General features: G+C 47.9%; 1 protein-coding gene across 1 annotated transcript in view; it reads right to left on the bottom strand.

Annotated features, from left to right (window-relative positions):
• The window catches only part of camsap3 (calmodulin regulated spectrin-associated protein family, member 3), a 199,679-nt gene that overhangs the window by 33,075 nt on the left and 144,553 nt on the right, over positions 1–22,051 (bottom strand). Inside the window, exons 5-9 of the mRNA XM_078234906.1 lie at positions 21,881–22,019; positions 19,340–19,479; positions 12,186–12,279; positions 7,566–7,614; positions 2,997–3,073 (exon numbers count right to left, since the gene is read on the bottom strand). Of these exons, the coding sequence (XP_078091032.1) occupies positions 2,997–3,073; positions 7,566–7,614; positions 12,186–12,279; positions 19,340–19,479; positions 21,881–22,019 (499 nt within the window). The remainder of the gene's footprint in view (positions 1–2,996; positions 3,074–7,565; positions 7,615–12,185; positions 12,280–19,339; positions 19,480–21,880; positions 22,020–22,051) is intronic.

Below are 22,051 nucleotides of genomic sequence, written 5' to 3'. Positions count from 1 at the left end.
GTCATTATCAGGTTATTAGTCATTTAACTGTGCTTATTTTGGGACTGTTCAATTATTGTGGGGTGTATTCCGTGGGTGTGGAGCTATATCAGTAGGTCATAATTATAGAATAATAGCTAGCTAACAGTAAATTATAAGGTAATTCAATTGAACCGCTCTAAAGACAAGCTGGAACGGAGAAGGTTCTAATCTGCAACACAGGGAGATAGAATTACTGCACTACAAGTGGTTATTTCCTCCGCTGAAGCAGTTCTTTCAAATCAGATTGCTTTATTCATTGCGATAGGTGCAGGGATAGCGGGAGAGGCGGCGCGCTGCGGGAGAGTAAGTGATTCAGACTATTTGCATGTGGCTCAGCACATCTCTGGCCCGCACGGTGGCGCAGTGGTTAGCACTGCTGCCTCTCAGCGCCAGGGACCAGGGTTCAATTCCCGGCCTTGGGTCACCGTCTGTGCAGAGTGGGAGCGTTCTCCCCGTGTCTGCGTGGGTTTCCTCCCACAGTTCGAAAGACGTGCTGGTTGGACACACTGGCCCTGCTAAATCCTCCCTCCGGTGTACCCACAATGGTTAGCACTGCTGCCTCAGCGCCAGGGACCCGGGTTTGATTCCCGGCTTGGGTCACTGCCTGTACGGAGTGGGAACATTCTCCCCGTGTCTGCGTGGGTTTCCTCCGGGTGCTCCGGTTTCCTCCCACAATCCGAAAGTCGTGCTGGTTAGGGTGCATTGGCCGTGCTAAATTCTCCCTCAGTGTACCCAAACAGGAGTGTGGCGATGAGGGGAATTTCACAGTAACTTCATTGCAGTATTAATGTAAGCCAACTTGTGACTAATAAGTAAAATTAAAATAAACTTATGCAATCAGATTAACTGAGCGTCAGCTTAGACGAGTTGGCAGTCAGGAGATTCAGGTTCCATTGCAGGAACGCATGGATATTCTACAGAGGCAGCACTGTAGCAACAAGGATTGAATCAGAATGACTACAGTGCAGAAGGAGGCCATTCGGCCCATTGAATCTGCACCAACTCTCCGAAAGAGCATCCCACCCAGGCCCTCTCCCCCACCCTATCCCCATAATCCCACACATGGGTAGCACAGGCTACGGGCTCCATACGGGCTTGGAGGGCCTGTTCCGATGCTGTATTGTTCTTTGTTCACAGTGGCTAGCACTGCAGCCTCACAGCACCAGGCCCCCCGCCCCCCAATTTCAGCCTCGAGTGATTGTGCGGATTCTGCTCATCTCCCAGTGTCTGCATGGGGTTCCTCCTGGGGGAAGACTCTGCACAGACAGTGACCCGAGCCGGGAATCGAAGCCGGGTCCCTGGCGCTGTAAGGCAGCAGTTCTAACCACTTGTGCCACCGTGCTGCCATCTGGTTCCTTTAGGGAAGGAAATTGGACGTCCTTACCCGGTCTGGCCTACATGTGACTCCAGAGCCACAGCAATGCGGTTTTCTCTCAATTGCCCTATGAAATGGCTTAGCAAGCCACTCAGTTCAAGAGCATCGAGGGATGGGCAATAAATGCTGACCTTGCCAGCGATGCCCATGTCCCACAAATGGATCAAAAAAGGGGGAAGAAAAACACTCAATTCTAGTACACTTGCATGGAAAGGAGGAACATAGGACTTGTGTAAACTCCAAAAAGCAAGCATCCAAACCAAATTTGAGAGAGAAGACAAACAATTAATTCAAAACCAAGATACGCACGAAAAATAAATGATCTGGTTGCTCAATTTAAGTAACTTTTAACACAACAGCCCAGGAGGCCTCGACTCCAGATGGAAACCATACAAAATTAAGAGATTGCCAATTGAGATGTGGTGTTGAAAGATGCATTTACAGAAGGACCGATGCGTGTATACCCCCTCGACAAGTAAACTCATCAACCTACAACTGGGAACGGGGGAAATCAGTCAGAAAAACTGACGCAATCCTCTTCCTGGACACGATCTATCTGCAATCAACGCAAAACCACATTCAGTCGCCAGCAAGGGAAAAAATCCCCAGTACTAAACAGAAATATATTCTGGTCAGCAATATTATAAATAATAGAATCATAGACCCCCCCCCCACAGTGCAGAACGAGGTCATTCGGCCGATCAAGTCTGCACTGACATCATCATGCACTATTCCAACCACCCGCCCCCTTGGCTAAATTTATCCCTTAATTCTGATCACCCCATTGGACATATAGGAGATCACAAATCTCTCACTCCGAAAGTACCGCATTAGAATCCTACAGTGCAGAAGGAGGCTACTCGGCCCATCGAGTCTGTGCCGACAACAATCCCACCCAGGCCCGATCCCCAAACCCAATGTATTTACCCAGCTAATCCCCCTAAGGGGCAATTTAGCATGGCCAATCCACCTAACCTGCACATCTTTGACACCAAGGGTCAATTTAGCATGGCCAATCCACCTAACCTGCACATTTTTGGATTGTGGAAGGAAACCGGAGCACCCGGAGGAAACCAACGCAGACATGGGGGAACGTGCAGACTCCACACATACTGTGACCCAAGGCCGGAATTGAACCTGGGTATGTAGCACTGAGAGGCAGCGGTGCTAACCACTGTGCTGCCCAAATAATGCCCGTGTGGAGTAATATAATCCAGACCCCCAAGGTTCACCTTGTCTAATTCTTCCCCAACCTCCTGCACAGAAAGGAAAGGCACAACAGCTGGTTTCAATCGATGGGCCATTATGGACTAGGGTTGCCAACTCTGACGGGACGCATTCCTGGAGCTTTTATCATGTGACCACCAACTGCTTCACCCAGTTTCTTTTTCCATCCCAGTTTTTCTTTTTAAATAAATAAACCCACAAAGAAATTGACAAAGCCATTTGGAGCCTCTCAGCTAATGGCACGCGGCAAAGCCCAGGAGATTACTCTGCGATTCCTGGAGGCTCCAGGCCCGTTCCTGGAGAGTTGCCAACCCCAATTTTGGGCCACAGATCCCTGGAAGGCATTGGCCAGCGGCCTCCCCGCCCCCGTTACCTGAGCTGCTTCTTCGAGGAGATGTTTGCTGGATAATAGGCAGGAAGGGTTGCTTGAGCAGGAACGCAGGCAATCGACTGAAACAAAATCATCATCAGTTAGTCGCTACCACAAAGAAGGTTTCACAAGGTACAGCTTACCACCCGTTAAAACACCGGTCACTGTTTTGAAAACCCGGTAACTTTGTGGCTGGGCCACACACACACACACAGAGATAGAGACAGCTCGATCGATGTTGCAGGAGCGTCATGGGAAGAAGCGGCAATTAGGTAGTGGGGTTTAGGAATGGAAATTCCAGAACTTAGGATTTTGATCGTAAAATCCCTGCAGTGTAGGCGGCCATTCAGCCCATCAGATCTGCACCAACTCTCTCTGACAGAGTATATTACCCAAGCCCTCTCCCCCGCCCTATCCCCATAACCCACACATGGCCAATCAACCTAACCTGTACATCTTTGGACACCTAACAGAGATGAGGAGGAACTTCTTCAGCCAGAGAGTGGTGAATCTGTGGAACTCTTTGCCGCAGAGGAGGCCAGGTCATTGAGTGTCTTTAAGACAGAGATAGATAGGTTCTTGATTAATCAGGGGTTATGGGGAAAAGGCAGGAGAATGGGGATGAGAAAAAAAATCAGCCATGATTGAATGTCGGAGCAGATTCGATGGGCCGAGTGGCCTCATTCTGCTCCAATGTCTTATGGTCTAACCTACACACCTTTGGACACTAAGAGGCAATTAAGCATGGCCAATCCACCTAACCTACACATCTTTGGACACTAAGGGGCAATTAAGCATGGCCAATCCATCTAATCCGCACATGTTTGGACTGTGGGAGGAAACTGGAGCACCCGGAGGAAACCCACGCAGACATGGGGAGAATGTGCAAACTCCAGACAGACAGTCATCAAGGCTGGAATTAAACCCGGGTCCCTGGCATTGTGAGCCAGCAGTGCTAACCACTGTGTCACCATGCCATCTCGCTAAAGGCTTGATCAGTAGAGTAATTAATATCTACCTGAAGGCAGATGGGCAGAGATCGGAGTGTTCCAGGGGTGCGGTGGGAGGCTGACTTAATGAGGAATGTAACTGCATTAGAGACAGTTCAGAGGAGGCTCACTCGATTGATCCCAGGGATGAGGGACTTGTCTTATGGAGAGAGATTGGGCAGTTTGGGCCAGGACTCGATGGAGTTTAGAGGAGTGAAAGGAGATCTAATTGAGTTTTATAAGATGCTAAAGGGGATTGACAGGGTGGAGCAGATGTTTCCCCTTGTTGGACATTCCAGAACGGATGCCTATAGTTTTAGACTAAGGGGTGGCAGATTTAAAACCAAAACGAGGAGGAATTAGTTCACTCAAAGGGTTGTGAATCTGTGGAATTCTCTACCTCAGAGTGCAGCGGCCGACGGAACACTAAACAAATTTGAGGAGGAGATTGATGGGTTTTAAGTTAGTGGGATGAAGGGTTAGGGAAGCAGGCAGCTAGGTGGAGGTGAGATCCGCCAGGATTGTATTGAATGGCGGAGCAGGCTAGAGGGGCTGAATGGCCTACTCCTGCTCCTAGTTCCATTTGAAACTTACAAGATCCTGAGGGGTATTGACAGGGTGGATGTGGAGAGGATGTTTCTCTTGTGGCAGAGTTTAGAACCATTTAAGACACATGACAAAACACAATTCTAATGGCTGAGACTTCGGAATTCTCTTCCTCAAAAGGTATTTGAGACCATCTTTAAATATCTGTGAGGCAGATAGATAGATAGATTCCCGATTAACGAGGGGGTGAAAGGTTATCGGGGTAGGCGATAAGATCAGCTATGATTTTATGGAATGGCGGGTTGGAATAGGTTTGAGGGGCCGAGTGGCCTACTCCACACTCACACCTCATTTGTGGGGCTGCCTCAAATACATCATTGCCATTCCTTCAACATCACTTAACGTCCTGGAATCGCGCACTTTAAACCTTGGCGGAAGCCTGGCCAGGAAGGCCGCAATATCGTTTGAGAACGCCCACCACCAAAGAGCGACAAATGTCATCCCTGCTCGCAGGGGATCCAATTTGCGGGATTTGGACAAGGAAGACTATTTAAAACCATCGAAATGCCCGACTTTATTCAAGAAAAGAAAACGGGTTCATAGTTTTGATCGAACTTGTGGCACCAGATTGGTTCGGAAACTCTCGTCACCGTGGGAGCTGAACCTGTCAGGCAGGCCTTAGTGAGGGAAGTGGAGAAACAGGCCCGAGAGAGACGGTGCTCGGATACGGGGGCCTTCTTTATCACTTACATCTGCCAAATCCAAGAAGCCAATTTTTGTTTTGGGCACTTTGTATTTTCACCGGGTTCACGGCAAATGTGTAACTTGATACACATCTGTTTTTACAATTACATTTACATTGAAAGCAGCAAGAGCAGGTCACGGGCAAGTTAGTTTTCAAAAAGCAAAAATAGTAGTGGAAATTACAGACCCTCATAGACCACTGCAGCCCCACGTCCCACTCCCTAACCCCCCCATCCACCACCACATCCCACCCCTACCCCCAACCACACATCCCACCCCTTCCCATACCCCGCCCCCACACCCATCCCACCCCCTGCCCCAACATTCCCACCCACCCCCACCTCCCACTCCTTCCCCTTGCCCACCCCCACATCCCATCCCCTACTCCTACCCCCTCATCCCACCCCTTCCCTAATTAATGGGGAGATTGTATTCCTTGTGCATGTCGCCCAGAACAGTCCCTCTGGTAAACAACTCCGCCATTTTCCTGCCTCCCCTCCACCTCATCTCCTCCTCCTCTCCCACCCCCAGTTTATATTCCATCCACTAATGACTGCAAACATTGCCACCTCCAACGAGAACAGAGAGCCTCCGGAAATCTTCAAGCCCCAACCTAATGTTCGCTGTTTTTAAAAAAGAGACCGGATTCTGAAACATTACGAGTTGAATTTAATTTCATTTTCATCTCTGCTCATCCAAATTCGACTCAGACTCATTGGATCTGAAGCAACAAGATGGATGGGTCGGGATTGAACAGACACTGCCTCAGGTAACACCCACACTGGCCGGACTCCACCTCATATTTAGAGCAGAGCTGGTGTCTAACACGGCCACTTCATCACACAACCCCCCCGCACGGGCAGACATGGAATCTAAACCGCACAAAACTCAAACAGGCGAGTCCAGAATGCCGACCCTTTGCTGAAGGAAGGGGCACTCAGTATCTGGGGCCAAATAAAAGACGCTCTTAAAAGTTACAAGTCGATCGAGGCCTGGAATTGGGAGTTTTAATTTCCCATTCTTCACACAAGGCCTGATCACTTATTTTTTCCTCCCTCTTAAACTCTTAAAAGTTTTGGTGGGGAAGGGGGGCGGGGGGAGCAAAACACTGATTACGAAAGCAAGTTTTTGGGAACATCAAATAGGATGGTGGTGATTGGAGAGAGAGCCCATTTGCAGTCATGTAAGGACGAATGGCCTCCTTCTGTGCTTCGATCCCCCTGGGGTTGGTTTAGCTCAGTTGGCTGGACGGCTGGTTCGTGATGCAGAGCGATGCCAACAGCGCGGGTTCAATTCCCGTACCGGCTGAGGTTATTCCTGAAGGCCCCGCCTTCTCAACCTTGTCCCTCGCCTGAGGTGTGGTGACCCTAAGGTTAAATCGTAAATCGCCACCAGTCAGTTCTTCCCCCCTCAAAGGGGAGAGAGCAATCAATGGTCATCTGGGACTGAGGTGACCTTACCCTGATGGAATATTCTAGACTGCCAGGTGCACGCTACAGTACAGGAAAGAGATAAGGAACTGATGCAATGACAATAATCTCTCCCTCAACGTCAACAAAACAAAGGAGATGGTTATTGAATTCAGGAAGCGTAGACATGCCCCTGTCTACATCAACATGAACAAAGTGGAAATGGTCAAGAGCTTGAAGTTTCTAGGTGTCCAGATCACCAACAATCTGTCCTGGTCCCTCCATGCTGACCTACAGTTAAGAAAGCCCACCAACGCCTCTACTTTCTCAGAAGACTAAGGAAATTTGGCATGTTCACTACGACTCTCATCAACTTTTACAGATGCACCATAGAAGACATTCTTTCTGGATTGTACCACAGCTTGGTATGGCTCCTGCTCTGCCCAAGAACACAAGAAAGTACAAAGGGTTGTGAACAAAGCCCAGTCCATCACGCAAACCAGCCTCCCATCCATTGACTCTGTCTACACTTCCCGCTGCCTCGGGAAAACAGCCAGCATAATCAAGGACCCCACGCTCCCCGGGCATTCTCTCTTCCACCTTCTTCCGTCGGGAAAAAGATATAAAAGTCTGAGGTCACGTACCAACCGACTCAAGAACAGCTTCTTCCCTGCTGCCGTCAGACTTTTGAATGGACCTACAGTATATTAAGTTGATCTTTCTCTACACCCTAGCTATGACTGTAACACTATATTCTGCACTCTCCTTTCCTGCTCTATGAACGGTATGCTTTGTCTGTATAGCGCGCAAGAAACAATACTTTTCACTGGATCCCAATACATGTGACAATAATAAATCAAATCAATTGACAGCTGAACACTTACCTGGTGTACTCAGCCCCTGTGGGTGTATTGGGTCCACTCCCAGAAGCATCTGCAATAAAATTGATTAGGTTGGTGCTTGCGAGGGCATAATGCAAAATCATCACACTGCAAGGATCACCTAATGACCTCAATTTTTCTTTTAAAAGATTAAAGTTTATTTATTAGTGTCACAAATAGGCAAACATTGACACTGCAATGAAGTTACTGTGAAAATCCCCTAGTCGCCACACTCCTGTTCGGGTACACCAAGGGAGAATTTAGCACAGCCAATGCACCCTAACCAGCACATCTTTCGGGAGGAAACTGGAGTAATATGATTATAATAAACAAACTTTTGAAAAACCTCCTGTGTTACTGTATGTGGGGAAATTATACCAAGAATGCAATAATCAGACTAGATCATAATAAATATAGTCCCTACAAAACAATTGATTAGAATGAAAGATTTTCCCACATTAAAAATAACTCATTTACAAACTCATTATAGAAACAGCCTATGTAAACATGTCACACTGCAATTATATCCTCCGACCAGTGGAGGGGGGCGTTGCAACTCCTCCAAAAGGCAATTCCAGCCTGACGCATTCTAGACTTGGACGGTGGGAGGAAACCCACGCAGACACGGGGAGAACGTGCAGACTCCGCACAGACAGTGACCCAAACCGGGAATCGAACCCGGGTCCCTGGCGCTGTGAGGCAGCAGCGCTAACCACTGTGCCACCCCAGATTTGGGGGGGGAGGGGGATGATATTCCAGTGCCTTAATCCCAGTGTCCAATGCTTGGCACAGGCATTAAGATATTTCAGAAGGCCCAGTTGACACATGGGCCTCTCTCCACTTTCCCATCCAGGTTTGACGCCCACTTTCAAGGGACACAGAACGGCCATGCTTCTTGAAAGGGTGTGCAGACAAGAGTAGGCCCATGGAGCCTGCTCCCGCCTTGAGTAAGCGAATGATCTCGCTCAACTCCACTTTCCTGCTCTATCCTTGATCCCAGAGCATCGAGATTTAACATGGGATTTATTTTCTCCTCAAGTCCAGGGAAATTAGCACAGGGGAGCGAGGAAAAAAAGATCAAATACTTCAGCTTTTAGTATTCACCAAACCGCCTCGAGCACACATTAGATGCAGGCAACGCATCCTTTATTCTGCAGTAACAATCTCTAGTCGATCGGACCAAGTCCGATGTGCAACATTCTCTCAAATGATTAAATAAATCAGACAAGAGTTCATATTTCATATCCTTTCACGGCTCGTGGGCGTCGCTGGCAAGTCCAAAGATGTGCAGGTTGTGTGGATTGGCCGTGCTAAATTGACCCTAGTGTCAGGGGGATTAGCAGGGCAAATATGTGGCGTTATGGGGATAGGGTCTGGGTGGGATTGCGGTCGGTACAGACTTGATGGGCCGAATGGCCTCCTTCTGCACTGTAGGGATGCCATGATTTGTTGCCCATCCCTAATTGCCCTTTAGCAGCAGGGTGGCACAGTGGTTAGCGCCGCTGCCTCACAGCTCCAGGGACGTGGGTTCGATTCGCGGCTTGGGTGACTGTTTGTGCGGAGTCTGCATGTTCTCCCCGTGTCTGCATGGGTTTCCTCCCCCCTGTCCAAAGATGTGCAGGTTAGGTGGATTGGCCGTGCTACATTGCCCCTTAGTCTCTCAGGATGCATAGGTTGGCGGTATCAGCAGGGTAAATATGTGGGGTTACGGGGATAGGGCCTGGGTGGGATTGTGGTCGGTGCAGACTCGATGGGCCGAATGACCTCCTTCTGCACTGCAGGGATTCTATGAACTGAACGGCTTGCCACACCATTTCAGAGGGGGCAGCTAAGAGTCAACCACATTGCTGTGGGTCTGGCATCACAAGTAGGCCAGACTGGGAAAGGACAGCAGATTTCCTTCCGTACGAGAGCGCCAGTGAACTGGCTGGGTTTCCATGGCAACCAAAGACAGTTTCACGGCCACCATTGCCGAGCTTTCAGCATGGCAATGTGTTATGGGTAATGTATTAGCATGGATAGAGGATTGGTTAACTAACAAAAAGCAAAGAGTGGGGGTAAATGGGCGTTTTTCTGGTTGGCGATCAGTGACTAGTGGTGTGCCTCAGGGATCAGTGTTGGGACCGCAATTGTTTACAAGTTACATAGATGATTTGGAGTTGGGGACCAAGTGTAGTGCGTCAGAGTTCGCAGATGACACCAAGATGAGTGGCAGAGCAAAGTGTGCAGAGGACGCTGAAACTCTGCAAAGGGATATAGATAGTCTAAGTGAGTGGGTGAGGGTCTGGCAGATGGAGTACAATGTTGGTAAATGTGAGGTCATCCATTTTGGTAGGAACAACAGCAAAATGGACTACTATTTAAATGGTAAAAAATTGCAGCATGCTGCTGTGCAGAGGGACCTGGGTGTCCTTGTGCAGGAACCTCAAGGAGTTGGTTTGCAGGTTCAGCAGGTAATTAAGACGACAAATGGAATTTTGTCCTTCATTGCGAGAGGGATGGAGTTTAAAAACAGCGAGGTTATATTGCAGCTGTATAAGGTGCTGGTGAGGCCACACCTGGAGTACTGTGTACAGTTTTGGTCTCCTTACTTGAGAAAGGATATACTGGCACTGGAGGGGGTGCAGAGGAGATTCACTAGGTTGATTCCGGACTTGAGAGGGTTGGCTTATGAGGAGAGACTGAGTAGACTGGGGCTATACTCATTGGAATTCAGAAGAATGAGGGGAGATCTTATAGAAACATAAGAGATTATGAAGGGAATAGATAAGATAGAAGCAGGGAGGTTGTTTCCACTGGCAGGTGAAACTAGAACTAGGGGGCATGGCCTCAAAATAAAGGGGAGCAGATTTAGATCTGAGTTGAGGAGGAACTTTTTCACCCAAAGGGTTGTGAATCTGTAGAATTCCCTGCCCAGTGAAGCAGTTGAGGCTACCTCATTGAATGTTTTTAAGGCAAGGATAGATAAATTTTTGAACAGTAAAGGAATTAAGGGTTATGGTGAGCGGGCGGGTAAGTGGAGCCGAGTCCACGAAAAGATCAGCCATGATCTTATTGAATGGCGGAGCAGGCTCGAGGGGCCAGATGGCCTGCTCCTGTTTCTAGTTCTTATGTTCTTATGTTCAGACTTCCCTGGACCCAATGAGATAAACGAAACAACTAATTTTGGATTGTATTAACAGAATTTAAATCCCACAAGCTGCCGTGCGATCTGAACCCCCAAGAGTGTTAGCCTGGGCCTCCAGATTACTAGGCCAGTCACCCTCCCACTATCATGCGATCAGCCAAATGTCATTTTCGGGCAGGGGGGAAAGAGAGTCAGAGACATACAGCATGGAAACAGGCCCTTCGGCCCAACCTGTCCATGCCGACCAGGTTTCCTAAACTGAACTAGTCCCATTTGCCTGCGTTTGGCCCAATATCCCTCTAAACCTTTCCCATCCATGTACCTGTCCAAATGTCTTTTAAATGTTGTAACTGTACCCGCCTCTACCACCTCCTCTGGCAGCTCATTCCATACCCGCACCACCCTCTGTCAAAAAGTTGCCCCTCAGGTACCTTTTAAATCTTTCCCCTCTCACCTTAAACCTATGCCCTCTAGTTTTGGACTCCCCTACCCTGGGTAAAAGACCTTGGCTATTCGCCTTATTAATACCCCTCATGATTTTATAAACCTCTATAGGGTCACTCCTCATCCTCCTACGCTCCAGATTTCACTCCGCTGGAAAAATACTTCCCAATTTCACTCCAAAATGGCTCGAAGGTTTTAACCACTGTTCTGGGCTCTGCCATGAAGGAAGAAGCTTCTCCACATCAACTCAATCACCTCAATTAGACTTGTCGCTCCCTTCAAACCTCTATGATCAGTTTGCAACCAGTCCTCATTATTTAACCCTTTAAGTGCCAGTGTGATCAACTTGGGGGGGGGGGGCGGGGGTGGATTTAAACTAGGGAGGAGCAGGCACCTTGCTGGGAGGGGTTACCAGTGAGTATAACTCAGGTCAGTGGACACAGAGTAAGCCTGCTATCTAAAAGGTGGTCGGGGGCAATTTAGCATGGCCAATCCATCTAACCAGCACGTCTTTTGGACTGTGGTAGGAAACCGGAGCACCCGGAGGAAACCCACGCAGACGTGGGGAGAAAGTATAGACTCTGCACAGACAGTGACCCGAGGTCAGAATCGAACCTGGGTCCCTGGCGCTGTGGGGCAGCAGTGCTAACCACTGTGCCGCCATTCACTTTGAGGAATCTATCTACACTGGTGAAGGATTTGCACCATCAACTCTCTGCAAAGATCAAGCAAGGTTTTTAACCGTCACGGTCAGATGTTTCACCATTGGCCAAGATATGTATTAATATTCATTCTTTTAATTACATCATAAAAAAGACCGTTTCCCAACATTGACTAAATAAGTGTTTTGTTCCATTAACCGCCAAACTAGACATCATTGCAAAGGAAAGCTTTAATCACATTTTCTCAATAAATCATCAGCTGTGCGATGGGAGGCATGTACTACATAGCACAATGGATGTTCCTTGCACACTCAGCAGTTTGTCCTTTGAACCGTATGACTTGGTTACCATGGCGACCGCTGATGGGCAACATTAATGCTAATTCCATACCTTCCAGATCCGGAATCTCTCTGGGCCGAACAAATTCTGGCTTCAGGACTTCAAACCACCAGAACAGCTCAGCCACAAACGTCAGGATGTTAATCTGCCGAGGAGAGAAAGAGAGAGACGGGCTTGTCATTCCTTTTGTAAAAATTTTGTTCATGGGCATCGCTGGCTGGACCATCCCTGATTGCCTTTGAACGGAGCAGCTTGCTGGGCCATTTTTCAGAGGAGCAGTTAGGAATCAACCGCATTGCTGTGGCGTCAGCTTTAGGCCAGACCAGGCAAGGATGGCAGATTTAATTCGATTTATTATTGTCACATGTATCAGGATACAGTGAAAAAGATACAAAAGTCTGAGGTCATAATTAAGGACCCCACGCGCCCCGGACATTCTCTCTTCCACCTTCTTCCGTCGGGAAAAAGATACCAAAGTCTGAGGTCACGTACCAACTGATTCAAGAACAGCTTCTTCCCTGCTGCTGTCAGACATTTGAATGGACCTACCTCGCATTAAGTTGATCTTTCTCTCCACCCTAGCTATGACAGTAACACTACATTCTGCACTCTCATTTCTTTCTCCCCTATGTACTCTATCAACAGTATGCTTTGTCTGCATAGCTCACAAGAAACAACGCTTTTCACTGTATACACGTGACAATAAATCAAATTTACAGCAGAGGAGACCATTCAGCCCATCATGTGGGTGCTGTCTCTCTGCAAGAGCATCTTTTCTAGTTCTATTTTTCTCGGAGGTCTTCAAATTAAGGCTCCAAGATTTGCCCACATAATTGGGACTACACTCGTAAAGGCAATCAACTGGTCGCCTCTTTGGAGTGTCCTGCAAGGTGAAAGGTTCCACATGAATGTAGTGGCCTTTCTTTTTGTTAGCGCAAGGCTGACTGGAGTTTAGATGGCGGCACAGTGGCAGAATGGTTAGCGCTGCTTCCTCATAGCAACAAGGCTCCGGGTTCGATTCCCAGCTTGGGTCACAGTGTGTGGAGTTTGCACATTCTCCCCGTGTCTGCGTGGGTTTCCTCGGATGTCCCGTTTTCCTCCCACAGTCCAAAGATGCGCAGGTCAGGTGGATTGGCCAGGCTAAATTGTCCCTTAGTGTCCAAAGATGTGCGGGTTAGTGGGATTAACGGGGTACTTACAGGGGGTTACGGGGATAGGGCAGGAGGGTGGGCCTGCCAAAGGTGCTCTGTTTGCGGTACGGGGCTGGGGGAGGTCGGTACAGACTCAATGGGCCAAATGGCCTCCTTCTGCACTGTAGGCATTCTATGATTCTCTCCTCTCAAGGGGATAAGGAGCTCATAAAAGGCCAACAGAACTACTACCTGAAGGACAGTCAAAGTAGTTTTGTGCTGGAGGCTCTCTAATGGGAATAGTTGAGATGGTCATAAAAGTAGGTCCGTATACCATGAAGCAAACACTTCAGGAGGTCCAGTTTGGAGGCCTTTCGAAAACTTGCTGACCAGCAGAGAAACACATGACAAAAAAAATAGTTGGGTGTTGCTTTGAAAGAAAAACTATGTTGCAGGTTTAAGTGCCGAACAACTCAAGGACCTATCGCAGCCTTTCACAATGTCCCAAAGCACTTTACAGCGAATGAATTTGCAGTGATTGTCCCTTTAAGGGCAACACAGCGGAGTAAGGGACACCTGACTGGGGTGACCAATCACAACTCGGTGGGGAATCACCTCAGGGGGACGACGTTCTCCCAGGCAGAGGTACTTTGGAATTAGCTGCAAACACGTTGCTGCTCTACATGACTTGTTAATAAGTCCCTTGCTGTTCACTAATGAAGTCACTTATGGAGCCTCACTGCAGAAACACTTTGATATGTCATCATTGGCAAGGTGTAGGACACGCAGGAGGTGGTTCGTACAAAGCCAGCTCCTTCCTCAGACAGCCGCATTACCAGAAGGACATGGATGCTTTGGAGATGGGGCAAAGGAGGTTTAGCAGGACGTTGCCTGGTCTGGAGGGTTTTAGGTATGAGGAGAATCATAGAGGTTTACAGCATGGAAACAGGCATCAGCCCAACTTGTCCATGCCGCCCCCTTTTTTAAACTACTAAGCCAGTCCCAATTGCCCGCGTTTGGCCCATATCCCTCTATACCCATCTTACCCATGTAACTGTCTAAATGCTTTTTAAAAGACAAAATTGTACCCGCCTCTACTACTACCTCTGGCAGCTTGTTCCAGACACTCAACACCCTGTGTGTGAAAAACGTGCCCCTCTGGACACTTTTGTATCTCTCCCCTTAAACCTATGCCCTCTGGTTTTAGACTCCCCTTCCTTCGGGAAAAGATATTGACTATCTAGCTGATCTATGCCCCTCATTATATTATCGACCTCTATAAGATCACCCCCAAGCCTCCTACGCTCCAGGGAAAAACATCCCAGTCTATCCAGCCTCTCCTTATAACTCAAACCATCAAGTCCCGGTAGCATCCTAGTAAATCTTTTCTGCACTCTTTCTAGTTTAATAATATCCCGTCTATAATAGGGTGACCAGAGGTTGGATAAACTCAGATTGTTTTCACTGGAAAGACGGAGGCTGAGGGGGTAACCCGATAGATGTCTACAAAATTATGAGGGGCATAGATGGGATGGATAGTCAGAAACCTTTTCCCAGGGTGGAAGGGTTGACTACAAGAGGGTACAGGTCTAAGACGAGAGAGGGAAAGTTTAGGAGAAGTTTTTCCACACAGAGGGTGGTGGGTGCCTGGAAGGCACTGCCAGTGGGGGTGCTGGAAGCAGGCAAGTTAGCAACGTTCATGGTGTATCTTGATAGACACATGAACGGGAGATAAACAGAGGGATAGACACCATGCATTGGTGCAGGCTTGGTGGGCCGAATGGCCTGTTCCTGTGCTGTATGGTAACTGTTTTTTAATAACCAAATAGTTTTAAAAAAAAAAATTTGGGGATGATGGAGAACAGAAATTTCCGGAAACACTAAGCCAGCATCCATGGAGCAAGAATCAGATTTGATGTTTCAGGCCAATGGCAGTCAGAACGTCCTGACAAAGAGTCCCAGACGCAAAAGGATTAGCTCTGCTTCTCTCTCCACAGATGCTGCCAGACCTGCCAAGTAGATTTCCAGAATTTTCTGCTCATTTTAGGTTCCCTAGCCCACCACAAGCAGCATTTTGCTTCCGTGGTATAGGTCGAGATAAATAAAAGGTGCAAAATTTTAGGTTTTAAAAGTTTGAAGTTTATTTTGTGTGTGTCACAAGTAGGCTTACATTAACACTGCAATGAAGTGGAAATCCCCTAGTCGCCACACTCCTGTTCGGGTTACACAGAGAATTTAGCACGGCCAATGCACCCTAACCAGCACGTCTTTCGGACTGTGGGAGGAAACCGGAGCACCCGGAGGAAACCCACGCAGACACGGGGAGAACGTGCAGACTCCACACAATGACCCAAGGCTGGAATTGAACCTGGTTCCCTGGTGCTTTAGCGTAAAGCATATTTATTAGTGTCACAAGTAGGTTTACATTAACACTGCAATGAAGTTACTGTGAAAATTCCCTAGTCGCCACACTCCGGCGCCTGTTCAGGTACACCGAGGGAGAATTTGACATGGCCAATACACCCTAACCCGCATGTCTTTCAGACTATAGGAGGAAACCAGAGCACCCGGAGGAAACCCACAGAGACAGTGGCCCAAGGCGGGAATCGAACCCGGGTCCCTGGCGCTGTGAGGCAGCAGTGCTAACCACTGTGCCACCATGCGGGAAAGTCAAGCCAATTTTTAAAATTCCTTTTGCCTGATTTAAGGGTCTCTTGAGTAGACTCAACTTCCTGTCAGACAGGGCAAAGCCAGTTATTTAAATGCAGACCACATTCGAGTTAAACCTTCAAGACCAAATCTCACACATTACAATGTGGTTTCCACTAAGGGAAACCATCTGCTACAAGATTTGCCTCAGCAATCTGACAATTCAAACTGTGCTGCCACTTAATAACATTCAGTTTATAGCGCAAGCCACAATATTTACTGGACCCACAGTAAAACCATGGATGCCAATCGATGGTACAATGGGTCATATTACACTCTCTCCCCTGATGTCTCAGCCTGCCGAGATGGGAAGCTGTATGTTCCCCAAGGTTGGATCTGCACCGTAGAATCCCTGCAGGAGGCGGCCATTCGGTTCATCAAGTTTGCACCAACTCAAAGCATCTTACCCAGGTCCATCCCCTATCTATACCCGTAACTCCACACATTTATCCATCTAATCTACACATCTTTGGACACCAAGGGGCAATTTTAGCATAGCCAATCCACCTAACCCGCACATCTTTGGACTGTGGGAGGAAACTGGAGCACCTGGAGGAAACCCACGCAGACACGGGGAGAACGTGCAGATTCCCCACAAACAGATAGTCACCCAAGCTGGGAATCGAACCCGGGTTCCTGGCGCTTTGAGGCAGCCATGCTAACCACTGTGCCACCGTGTGTGTACCAATACATGTGACAATAACAAATCAAATCTGTATATTTAGCTAGAACATTCCCAGAGCTTCACGCACAATATTGACAGTTGGGGCCTTACAGCGGGCATCCAACTTGCTGCCCGAATTATGGTGTCTTAACGCAAAAAAAAAAAGCCATTTCTCAAAGCAGACACATGGGCCCCATAAAAACCCTGACAGTATGAGTTTAGGCTATAATCTGTATGTGGCTTCCTGTACAAGCCTATCATTTAAATAATAATGAAGCCTAGCCCCAGAGATCAAAAGCCTACACCACAGTCTGTTTCACATTAGATCCAACAAGTTACTCTGCTGCTGAGTATGCAGCCTCCTTTATATCGACATCAATGGGGTGTTGATACCACTGGGTCGAGAGGCACAGATCTTTCAGCAGAAATATAGGAATGGCAGGAGGCCGTTCGGCCCCTCAAGCCTGTCCCATCCTGGAATTAAATCATGGCTGATCTGTACCTCAATTTTTTCTTTTATCTTGGTTCCTTTTCCCTTTCCAAACCAGACTCTTTTTAAAGGTCTTGTCCAAGGGTCATCCAGACTCCAAACATTGGCTCTATTGTCTCTCCCTGCTGAGATTTTCCAACATTTTCTGTTTTTGTTTCAGATTCCAGCCACCGCAGTATTTTGCCTTCATCTTTTTAAAAGTTTATTTATTAGTGTCACAAGAAGGCATACATTAACACTGCAATGAAGTTAGTGAAAATCCCCCAGTCGCCACACTCCGGCATCTGTTCGGGTACACCGAGGGAGAATTTAGTATGGCCTTACCAGGTGGCACAGTGGTTAGCACTGCTGCCTCACAGTGCCAGGGACCCGGGTTCAATTCCCGGCTTGGGTCAATGCCTGTGTGGAGTCTGCACGTTCTCCCCGTGTCTGCGTGGGTTTCCTCCGGTTTCCTCCCACAGTCCGAAAGACATGCTGGTTAGGGTGCATTGGCCATGCTAAATTCTCCCTCAGTTGTACCCGAACAGGCGCCACAGTGTGGCAACTAGGGGATTTTCACAGTAACTTCATTGCAGTGTTAATGTAAGCCTACTTGTGACAATAAAAAAAAACTTAAAAATCGGAGCACCCGGAGGAAACCCACACAGACACGGGGAGAATGTGCAGACTTCACACAAACAGTCACCAGAGGCCGGAACCACCATGGGTCAGATCTCAAACAATGATGAGACAGAGTACAGGAATGAGATAGAGAATCTGGTGAACTGGTGCGGCAACAATAATCTCTCCCTCAATATCAACTAAATTAAGGAGATTGTCATCGACTTCAGGAAGCGTAAAGGAGAACATGCCCCTGTCTACATCAACGGGGACGAAGTAGAAAGGGTCGAGAGCTTCATGTTTTTAGGTGTCCAAATCACCAACAACCTGTCCTGGACCCCCATGCCGACACTATAGTTAAGAAAGCCCACCAATGCCTCTACTTTCTCAGAAGACTAAGGAAATTTGGCACGTCAGCTACGACTCTCACCAACTTTTACAGATGCATCATAGAAAACATCCTTTCTGGTTGTATCACAGCTTGGTCTGGGCTCCTGCTCTGTCCAAGACCGCAAGGAACTACAATAGGTCGTGAATGTAGCCCAATCCACCACGTAAACCAGCCTCCCATCCATTGACTCTGTCTACACTTCCCGCTGCCTCGGGAAAGCAGCCAGCATAATTAAGGACCCCACGTACCCCGGACATTCTCTCTTCCACCTTCTTCCGTCAGGAAAAAGATACAAAAGTCTGAGGTCACGTACCAACCGACTCAAGAACAGCTTCTTCCCTGCTGCTGTCAGACTTTTGAATGGACCTACCTCGCGTTAAGTTGATCTTTCTCTACACCCCAACTATGACTAACACTACATTCTGCACTCTCTCGTTTCCTTCTCTATGAACGGTATGCTTTGTCTGTATAGGGCGCAAGAAATAATTCTTTTCACTGTATTTTAATATATATGACAATAATAAATCAAATTAAAATAATGCATATGTTCAAAATATGAAACACAAAAGCAGCTGATCAGGCAACATCTGTACAGCATCTGCCAATTCAAACGGTGCTGGAACTAATTAATGACATTCAGTTGAAAGCGTGAGGCACAATATTTACTGGACCCACAGTAAAATCACGGAGGCCACTCGATGACAGCATCTGTGGAGGTTCACAGGTCACAGACCTAATAGGCCTCAACCTCAGTTTTGAAGTCTTCAGTCGATACCCCTCAGCCCACGCTCCCCCCACAGGGGAAATCATTTCTATCTCGGCTACTTAACCATTTAATTGCCTTAGCGGCAGCACAGTGGCACCATGAAAAGTACGTACCCCTTCCTCCCTGCTTCAATTCTTGTTATGGGGTGCGTGTCCCCCATTGCTATTTCATGGGACAGGGGCATCGCCGGCAAGTCCAGCATTTGTTGCCCATCCCTAGTTGCCCCTGAACTGAGTGGCTTTCCAAACCATTTAAGGGAGGCCAGCTAAGAGTTAACCACATTGCTGTGGCTCTGGAGTCACATGTAGGCCAGACCGGGTAAGGACGGCAGATTTCCTTCCCTAAAGGGACATTAGTGAACCAGATGGGTTTTCACAATAATCGATGATGGCTAATTGAGAAAAAAAAAGATCAAACACATGATAAACAGCATGAACAATGCTTCCATTTCTTACCTTTAACACTGGCGGGGTGTAGAGCATGTCCTCCAGGCCCAGGTGGCAACAGTTGCCCAGATACTTCTGGGTAAACTCCACAATCAGTTGCAGGTTGTAAAGACTGTCGGCGACAGACATGGTCTCCTTCAAGCAAACATCTGCAAAGGAGGGGGCAGGGTTAAAAATAAAAAAAGTGACTAATGCAATTGCGGCAACCTCATATTAACTTCGCTGTGAGACCACCGGAAAGCCTTTGCCTAACTCTCCACCTCCCGATTTCCCTAGTCAATTTATCCAATGGGCCACTCCAGTTGCATATTACAGACACCATCAGTTTTAGTTTCCAAGAGGAAATGCTATACAGGAGTTCCTGCGTTTTAGCAACACGGCAACCCGGGCCTGGGTTGGGTGCACTTTCCGAGAGTCAGCACAGACTGAAACCAATTAGTCAGAGAGTCAGAGGTTTACAGCATGGAAACAGGCCCTTTGGCCCAACGTGTCCATGCTGCCCCTTTTTTAAAAAAAAACTCCTAAGCTAGCCCCAATTGTCCGCATTTGGTCCATATCCCTCTATACCCATCTTACCCATGTAACTGTCTAAATGTTTTTTAAAAGACAAAATTGTACCCGCCTCTACTACGACACCGTGTTTATCCAGCTTCCACTCAAATGCATCGACGGCATTCACCTCAACTACTTCTGGTGGGACCAGGTTCCATGTTCCTATCACTTGTCAATTTAATTCTCTTCCCCACTCACCCATGAGGCGCCTGCACCATTCCAGAGAAACTCGAAGCAGAATAAGGCCATTTGGCCCTTCGAGCCTGCTCCGCCATTCATTTTGAACATCTGATCATCGAATTCAATATTCTGATCCCCCCCCCACATATCCCTCGAACCCTTTAGCCCCAAGAGCTATACCTAATTTCTTCTTGAAATCTTTCTCTACACCCCAGCTATGACTGTAACACTACAGAATCCCTACAGAACAGAAGAGGCCATTTGGCCCATCAAGTCTGTATCGACCCCAATCCCACCCAGGCCCTATTGCCGCAACCCCGTGCATTTACCCTGCTAATCCAAAGATATGCGGGTTAGGTTGATTGGCCATGCTAAATTGATCCTAGTGTCAGGGGGATCGGCAGAGTAAATAAGTGGGGTTATGGGAATAGGACCTGGGTGGGATTGTGGTTGGTGCTGACACTATGGGCCGAATGGCCTCCTTCTGCACTGTAGGGATTCTATGATCTTGGGACACTAAGGGTCAATTTAGCATGGTTAATCCACCTAACCCGCACATCTTTGGACTGTGGGAGGAAACCGGAGCACCCAGAGGAAACCCACGCAGACATGGGGAGAATGTGTACATTCCACACTGTGAGCCAAGGCTGGAATTGAAACAGGTCCCTAGCACAGTAAGGCAGCAGTGCCAACCACCGTGCCACCATGCCACCCTAATTTCTCTCTTACACTTAGAGCCAAGATTTGGTCTGTTCCCAATCCCATCACCACTTGTCAGTCTCACCAAAATTCGGAGCTGAAGGCAGATCAACCTCAACAGGGATGAAGTGAAAATAAGTATCTAGATTTCCAACCTGTCCTGGTCCCCCCATGCTGACACTAGAGTGAAGAAAGCCCACCAACGCTTCTACTTTCTCAGGAGGCTAAGGAAATTTGGCATGTCCGCTACGACTCTCACCAATTTTTACAGATACACCATAGAAAGCATCCTTTCCGGATGTATCCCAGCTTGATATGTCTCCTGCTCTGACCAAGACCGCAAGAAACTACAAAGGGTCGTGAACGTAGCCCAGTCCATCACGCAAACCAGCCTCCCATCCACTGACTGTCTAGATCTCCCACTGCCTCGGCAAAGCTGCCAGCATAATTAAGGACCCCACGACCCCGGACATTCTCTCTTCCACCTTCTTCTGTTGGGGAAAAAGATGCAAAAGTCTGAGGTCACGTACCAACTGACTCAAGAACAGCTTCTTCCCTGCTGCCATCAAGCTTTTGAATGGACTTGCCTTATATTAAAAGCTGATCTTTCTCAAATCCTAGCTGTGACAATATATTCTGCACCCTCTCCTTTCCTTCTCCCCTATGTACTCTACGAACAGTATGTATAGCGTGCAAGAAACAATACTTTTCACTGTATCCCAATACATGTGACAACAATAAATCAAATCAGGCTGCAACACTACATTCTGCACCCTTTGCTTTCCTTCTCCCCTATGTACTCTATGAATAGTATGTATAGTAAGTAGTCTCACAACACGAGGTTCAAGTCCAACAGGTTTATTTGGTAGCACGAGCTTTCGGAGCGCTGCTCCTTCATCAGGCGAATGATGAAGGCACTCACCTGATGAAGGGGCAATACTCCAAAAGCTCGTGCTACCAACTAAACCGGTTGGACTTTAACCTGGTGTTGAGAGACTACTTACTGTACCTACCCCAGTCCAATGCCGGCAATTCCACATTAATAGCATGCAAGAAACAATACTTTTCACTGTATCCCAATACAATGATAAATCAAATCAAAGCCAGTTCATAGCTCACCTTGTAAACGCAGCACATCTGGACAGTAGTGGTGGATCAGGGCCGCGACAGCACATCCATTGGCCAGGTCTTTGAGCTGCGTTACCGTGGGGAAGCAGGGAGTCTGTTTGGTCAGCACCTTGTCCTTCCTGTAGCGAATCTGCTCAAAGGGGTAGGGGGGTTGGGGGAAAG

This window comes from Mustelus asterias, chromosome 19 (genome assembly GCF_964213995.1).
Source record: "Mustelus asterias chromosome 19, sMusAst1.hap1.1, whole genome shotgun sequence".
NCBI lineage: Eukaryota > Metazoa > Chordata > Chondrichthyes > Carcharhiniformes > Triakidae > Mustelus > Mustelus asterias.
Note: the sequence above shows the minus strand (reverse complement) of the source record. Positions and strands in the feature narration are given on the sequence as shown.